At 32.1% G+C, this 7,816-nt stretch overlaps 1 protein-coding gene across 1 annotated transcript; it reads right to left on the bottom strand.

Moving 5' to 3' along the window:
- Nucleotides 1-1,151: 1,151 nt before the first annotated feature.
- On the bottom strand, nt 1,152-5,763 carry LOC125820889 (homeobox-leucine zipper protein ROC2-like). Its single transcript, XM_049500314.1, has 11 exons — nt 5,677-5,763; nt 4,778-4,962; nt 4,548-4,665; nt 4,053-4,253; nt 3,380-3,847; nt 2,916-3,017; nt 2,581-2,781; nt 2,307-2,478; nt 1,849-2,126; nt 1,606-1,701; nt 1,152-1,406 (listed from the first exon to the last, which is right to left on the bottom strand). The coding sequence occupies exons 1-11, from the start codon at nt 5,761-5,763 to the stop codon at nt 1,152-1,154; spliced, it is 2,163 nt and encodes a 720-aa protein (XP_049356271.1).
- Between the last annotated feature and the right edge of the window lie 2,053 nt (nt 5,764-7,816).

Here is a 7,816-nt window from a genome sequence, read left to right on the forward strand (position 1 = left end):
GTGCGAAAAATATAACTAAGCATAAAAGGAGAAGGGGTTGTTGTCGGTGAAGTGTTATGTAACGTGGTGTCCACCACTTTGCCACTCAAGTACCTGTAAGAATATTTTTGTGCCAAAAATATACCTAAGGATAAAAGAGAAGGGGGTTGTCGGTTAGGTGTCATGTAACGTGGTGTCCGTCACCTCGCCACTCAAGTACCTGTAAGGGTATATTTCTATGCGAAAAATATACTTAAAGGATAAAACAATCCTTTTCGCATAGTAAAAAGGGAATTTTTCCCTTAAAGCTTAATAAGCAAATATAACCTGCGGAATATACATTTCAAACAACTAAAGAGGAAAAACTTGAAGCAAATGAAACCACAAGCAAAGGAGAAGGGGTTATCGGTGAGGTGTCATGTATTGTGGTGTCCACCACTTCGCCACTGAAGTACCTCCAAGGATATTTCTGTGCAAAAAATATACTTAAGGATAAAATTAATCCTTTTCGCACAATAAAAAGGGGAAATTTCCCACCTTTTCTAATAAGCAAACATAACCTACGAAATATACATTTCAAGCAACCGAAAGACGAAAAACTCAAAGTAAATAAAACCACATAAAGTTTAACATATTTTTTTTCATACCATAATACTGCAAAAGACAGACAAAACTATCTGCCAAATGCTACAAAGTTTTGATGGACTTATAAAAAGTCACATAACATAAAAAAGGTAAACCCTATTATTCTATAACATAGTTTTTTTTTTCTTCCTATCTTTGGAATTGCCACAAGAAGTCATTTCACGAACCTCTTAACCCCAAAACAAAAAAAAATCTTTCTTCTTGTAGTAGAAATTTGAAAGGTGCGCTCTTGACTTCCCCCTATTCCTTATTATCACCCTATCCTGCAATAACCAACAAAAAAATAAACACAAAATGTATAAATATTCTATTCGTATATATATATATATATATACTGACAGTATAACGTTATGGTCACAATGAATTTGGTGAATATGATAAAGAGGAAAATAAAAATATGTACTTACAGCGATCGCGATCAGGTTGGCTGTGCTAAGAGAGCAGCCTTGATCCTATCAACTGTGCAAGCAATCAAATTGTTGACAGTAGCAACTGATCCCAATGAAAGCTTAGCAACAGGAACTAAATCAACCAAAAATCTGAAACGCGACGGTCAGCAGAGATCCACCAGAGCCATGATTATAAGCTCCCCTGCCTCCTGATGGACCATCGGGGAGAATGGCGAATCCAGAAGGCAGCAGAGCAACATAATCTGGATCTCCACCATTCAACACACCATTCATTGCACTGATATCAACTGGTGCATAGATCACATAGGATCCTGTTGGATCTGTGCTGCTCTCTTGGAGGATTATCATGTTACTGTGGTTAACATTGTCACTCTGCAATATTCAAAAACGCGGATTCAGAATTTAAAATCAAAATATTTATACATTTCTATGATATCAGACTAGACAGAGGTCTTGTAAGTACATTTTACATTAATGATCACGATAATTTCACATGGTGTCAGAGTCAAAGGTCATGTCAGCTTTTAACTTTTTAAATGAAATGATCACATAATTTCGATAGAGGACTTACGTTAACCCTCAGTAAAGAGACACAATTGCCTGTCTCAGTGCCATTAGCAATCTGAGCCACTTCTTGCAGCAGACCTCCATTGGACAGAATGTCCCACTGTTAATTATCACATACAAAAAATATACATATTTAGAAAAACGCACAAAAATTAAAGATATTTATTAAAGAACATTCATGAACAGAGTCGGTCAGTGTACATAACTTAAACTCTATTATTCAGAAACATTAATTAAAAAGTGTTACCTCGGTACGCGTGTTCTCATCACGGAGGTAATCGAACACGGTTTTCGGAGAAACAGGGAGCCAGAATGAAGTAGCAGCACTTATGACAACACCATGTGGTCTACCAGGATCACCAACACTTTTCCTAGTCATAACTCTAACATTTTCATCTGTTCCATTTCCTTGTGACAAGGTTGTCCAGTGATTACCAACAGTTGCACTCACTCCAGAGCTAAAACTATTAACCATCCTCTCAGCCAATTTCATCATACTCTTTCTACTTTCTTGAGTTGATAACACTACATAAACAAGAAGAAAAAGAAAAAGCTTAAATAGCGTCTGTCTGTCTAATTTATGTGACATAGTTTGATCATTATAAACATGTCATGATATTTGTATGATTATTCACGCATGGATCGTTTTATAGGATGAATTGAAAAAATAAAGTATGTCACGTAAATTGGAACAGAATTACGTACCCATGTCATTGGTTGGAATAGGTGTGACCATAGCACTTGCAATACGGTCACATTGTCTATCAAGAGAAGCAAGCCAACGTTTTGCACCAAATGCAAGACCAGAACTCACTAGTGGCTTGTAAATAGTGTGCACTGCTGAATCATCAACTTCAACATGCTCAATCCAAGTAACCTTAAGCAAAATAATTAAACATGTTAATTAATAGGAATTATGAGCGTAATATAAGTTACGTTAAAAGTGAACAGTAAACGTTATTTCTACTTATATTTGTACCTTAGAGCATCCATTTGGTGCCGCTTCAATAAGGCATCCAGATGGCCTTTTTCGAGACCTAACAGCTGGGCCAGCGCGTAACTGGTCCAATGAAACATCGACAACTGCCCATGTTCCATCAACTCTGAGCTTGCAATACCTAGCAAAGTAGCATTCCCTAGTTGGAACTTGTGGAGATGCAATTTGAGTTTCAGCTAATATCTGCAAAAAATCAACATGAAATATTAAATTTATTATATATATACTCACAGTGTAAAAGAATATTTTACGACGATTAATGACATGACATATGTAAGGAGAATGCTAACTATAGATATATATATATTATGTATTACCACTTGTATTGCTCCATTGGGATTTCCTGCACCTCCAGTTGATATCACATCAACACTTGAAGCCCTTGAGACAATACCAGAGAACATACTGGACCAGTGATTCTACAGATCACAAAACAAACATAACAATTAGTAAGTCGGAAACAGTCTTTCTACCCCATAAAAGTAGGGGTAATAAGCAAATAAGAATCTCACTTAATAGTTATTGATATAGCTAGTATAATCTTATTAATAGAAGATTCAAGTATTAAAGAACAAAAAAGGTAATTTTATCTACAATTACAATTTGAATATAAGTAAATAGTCCTATAAAATTCTCTTGCTGAAGATCTATCGAAAACAGACTATAAGGTTTAGGTTTTGTGCGCGCCAATCAAAGTAAAATTGACTCACAACAGTATATATAACATAAATCGAACTATATTATTAAACGTCAAAGTAAAAAGATTAAAAAAAAAACTTACCACATTCATGAGAATTTCAACTAGGTTGAGATTGTTCATTATAACAATAGAACTATCCTTTGTAGCCTCAGTAACAAATCCAATAGGTCTAGGTCCAATTCCCCTTGGAAAAACCCTAAAATACTCATCTTGATTCAGCATAAATGTTCCATTTTCAATGCTAGGGAACCAAAGTGGTTCTTGCAAATGTGCCATTTGAACAAACTCATCCATAGCTGCCATAACAAGTTCAATGATAAAGGGTTTTTCAATCTCACTAATTGGCCCATTAATCATTGAACTTAGAATTGGAACATCCTCAAATTCACCACCTCCATTGTTATATCCCTCTCCATCGACACTTTGTGGCGTCGAGTAAGCAGGAAGAACTCCAAAATCAACAGGATTGGGAGAGTTGTAACCATTGTCGTTGTTTGGAAATACATTTTTTCCAACAATTCTTCCAGCCATAGATGAGATACGTTCGATCTATATAAAAAAAAGAGATAAAAAAATATATATTATATGACAAACAAATTTATTTAACTTATTATATACTATAGTCTATATGCATTTTTTTTACTATATACTTAACACATAGATCAAAAATATTTCGTATAAGTTAGTTTGATCAGCTTAAACTTTATACCTTCAAATTAGTAATATTAATATATTTGTTGTGAAAGTGGCATACCTCTTCTTTGAGTCTTGCATTTTCATTCCTTAATTGGCGTTCATCAAAAGACAAATCACCAATGTTGATACGATGACCACCACAAGTAGGGCAAGATATATTGCCTATATTTCCCAAAGCTTCTTTGTACCTCAACAATTCTGACTTCATTTTCTCATTTTCCACACGAAGGTGTGAGTTCTCATGCCTCTCAAGTTGATTCTGACATAAAAAAAAAAAACAAACAAGTTTTAACTCAAATAATATATATAGGGGCGGATCTAGGGTATCATAATAAGAGGTTGTTCATGTCCAAAAATAAGGTGTGTGTGTAACAGTATATAATAATCAATGTATAATTTATGTAACAGAACATGTTATCAAGGGTAAGATAGAGCAATTTAAGTGAAAACCATTTTTAATAATTAAAAAAAAGTGTTATTTTTTAAACGGACTAAAAAAATGTGTTACATAAAATATTACAAAGAAAATAATTGAAAATGTAGTTTAGTTTACCTTCATTTGAGTTCTTTTGTTCTGAAACCAAAACTTGACCTGCAAATGCTCCAACCCTAACTCACGGCTCAGCTCCTTCCTTTGCTTGTCATCTGGGTGAGGGCACTCCTTAAAGTATCTAAACACCAAAAAAAAAAAAAAGGACCCTTAGTAGTTGATCTTGTTATACTATCAGTGTATATAATAATTAAATAAATATTTATTTTTGGTTCTCGTGAATTCATGCTTACGCTTCCAGTTCCTGGATCTGATGCTGAGTGTGGCGATGATAGCGCTTTCGCTTCCTAGTAGTAGTCACACCTTCTTCTTGATCATCATGATGATCATCACCACCAAGTTCTTGAGCCATTGCAGTGTCAGAGGTGTTTGATCCATTGTCCATTGAATTAGGTTGACTATCCATCATGTTACTTGGCTGTAATAACACAAACAAATTAAATTAAATTTTATAAAAATTAAACTAATTAAAATCTTGAAAATGTTATATGTTTTATATTTGTTGAAAGAAAGTGAAGAAAGAACAAGTTGAAGTATATATAATTAAATTTACAAGAAGAAAAGCAAAGGGACATAAGTCCTTTTAGTTTTTTAGTAAAAAAGATTTATTTAATTAGTTTGACTTAGTATATAATAAAAAAGCAATGATGAAAATGTTTGGAATTTTGTCAACTATTTGTTGACCAATACAAATAAAATAAAATAAAACAAGTCCTTGACACGGTTCCCAAGCTTCAAGAAGGATTTTTCACTCGAAAATAGAAAAAAAAAACTATTTATCTTGTTGAACCTTACTTTGTCTTTATTAATATTTAAATGACTTATGAATAATAAAAATAAAATAATACTTTTTTAAAAAAGAATATATCAAATCAAACATTAAAAATGGAGGAAGAGGTTAATCAAATAGGAAAACCATATAGGAATTAAAAAGAGATCATTAAAAATTGGAACTTTTAAAAGGGTCAACATTATTTTTTTGTGATCATAGACCCATCTTTTGTTTCAATCTATATAAATTTTAGGGAAAAAAAATTGATTAGCGATCTTAAACATGTTATAACATTTTAAGAAAAATAATCTAGATTATCGATATATATAAATAAATTAAATTAAAAAAATATTTTTTTACCTGATCGAGCGGAACCCCAGTATTAGTTCCATCGTTTTCAACCAATGGTGGCATACTACTTGCCGGACGGGAATGTATGGCCGGCATCCTCCACTCTCTGAACCCTAAAACAATAACATAATTAAGAAAATCAACGATAAAGTCATCAAAAAAAATAATGAAAAAGTCTCAATTGTTTTTTAATTGAATGTAATTCAAGTCGTAGAAAAAGTGTCAATTGTTTTTTAATTAAATGTAATTCGAGTTGTAGAAGCAGTTTCTAATATATATATGGCTTTTTTTTTAACCCGATGTAAAGTCGGGATGCTTTATGAAATGTGTCAAATATAAAAGATGATGAAAATTGAGAATAAAAACCGAATATTTTCATAAAATAGAAAATAAAAATTTTAAAAGATGTTGGTAGATTTGACTAAGGTTTGTTTCCGTTGAAATTAATTGTAGGTGTCTCTGTAAGAGAATCTTTGATGTAAAAAAAAAAGACAGTCCGATGTAAATAAATAAATAATTTAAAATGACTCCCACGAAAATCTTGAGCAATCCAACCATGTGTTTTACTCATGTTTTTCCTCTTTTTTTGTGTTATATATATATATGGGGATCCTTGCCCAACTCCTCATTGTTCATGTGTTTCTTGATTTAAAAAAAAATAATGTATACTTATATAGATTATCAACCAACCTTAAAAACCATAACCAAAACAAAAAAAAAATACAATGACATCGATGCTACAAGTAAAAGAATTTGTAGGAGCCATATAAGTATATATATACATACACATATATAAACATGTATATGGTGTGTGTAAATTAATTAAAACAAGCATGATGATACAAAAACTCGATTAAATATATGCATCTACGTACAACAACAACAGCTACACCTCAGCACCAAACAGTTGAGGTTGGCTGTTTAAATGCATCTAAAAGGAGAAAAGGAAATGAAAGAAATGACTTTGTTAGGTATATAGACATATAAATGCATCTAAAAGGAGAAAAAGAAATGAGTTTGTTGGGTATATAGACATACACAAGTGAAGTGAAGCTCTTTCTTGCTACTATTGAAGCTCTCAAAAGAAAGAAAGAACTTTTGAGATTTTGTGTGTGGAGAGTGATAGGGGGAGGGCTTTATTTATAGTGAAACAAGTCAAGATTTGGGCATGAACTAAGTTTGACTATTTATGAAAAAGGACAAATTAAAAATGAAAAGAGTAGAGGGCTTCCCTCGTGTGGACATAAAAAGAGGGATTTTGAGAATTGGAGGAGAAAGCTATGAAGAAGAGAAAATAAAAATTGAGGAAAAGTGTGAAGTAGAGATGGTGAAGTTGCATTAAATGTAGTAAGAGTGTTATTATTGCAATCCTTGAGGAGGGGGTGTTGGCGGGTGGGGGTGGGGTGGGTTCAAGAAAGAGTAAGAAGAGTGTGTATGTTTATGTGAGTAGGTGTCGCGGTGGATTCAGGATTTGAAGCATAAGTATGATTAGGTTCAGAAATCGGGTCAACTTTCATGTTGCTCAATTCAAAATTAATAATTTGTACATATTTAATGAATGCGTTAAGAATAATAAAGAAATTAGACTAAAGTTATTAGATTCGGTCAAACACAATATTTGAATTAATTAAGTGAAAATTACGGCTAAGAAGCTTCTCGAAGTTTGATTTTTTTTTAATTAGAGTACTCGAATTAGTGTCAAATAAATTTTATCATTAAATAATTAAAGATTATTATTTTTTATTTAATAATAAATTAGCGATGAATTCTTAAATATTTTTTTGTTAATTACGAATATTTTAGTGTTAAAATAATGACATATTTCATAGTTAATTTTTATTTTTGGTGTACCTATTTGTTGTTTGATCAATTTTCATGAATTGTGAAAACAAGAATATACTTATATATGCCTACTCTAAAAGTAAATTATTGCAAATATTTAAATTTTTTTAAGGATGTTGGTTATTGATTTATATTCATAAAGATAAGTGGTCAAATTCTGTTGAAGTAATCTGGTGAAGTAACGAAAGAGTTTGATTACACACGTGCATCTAAATCGTGTGAAAGAGCATAAACAAGTATGTGAAACTCAATTTTTGTAATTCGTGCATTTTGTTGAAGTAATCTGGTGAAGTAATGAAAGAGTTTG

The sequence above is a fragment of the Solanum verrucosum genome, unplaced genomic scaffold, assembly GCF_900185275.1.
Source record: "Solanum verrucosum unplaced genomic scaffold, falcon-dt-bn FXZP01000289.1, whole genome shotgun sequence".
Lineage (NCBI taxonomy): Eukaryota > Viridiplantae > Streptophyta > Magnoliopsida > Solanales > Solanaceae > Solanum > Solanum verrucosum.

What these genes read in the sequence shown, in the direction of transcription:
- LOC125820889 (XM_049500314.1), bottom strand. Translation starts at nt 5,763, where the DNA reads ATGCCGGCCATACATTCCCGTCCGGCAAGTAGTATGCCACCATTGGTT. An exon ending in CTGGGGTTCCGCTCGATCAG is followed by an intron (nt 4,963 to 5,676) that starts GTAAAAAAATAT and finishes GTGTTATTACAG; the next exon opens with CCAAGTAACATGATGGATAG. An exon ending in ATGCAAGACTCAAAGAAGAG is followed by an intron (nt 3,848 to 4,052) that starts GTATGCCACTTT and finishes TTTTTTATATAG; the next exon opens with ATCGAACGTATCTCATCTAT.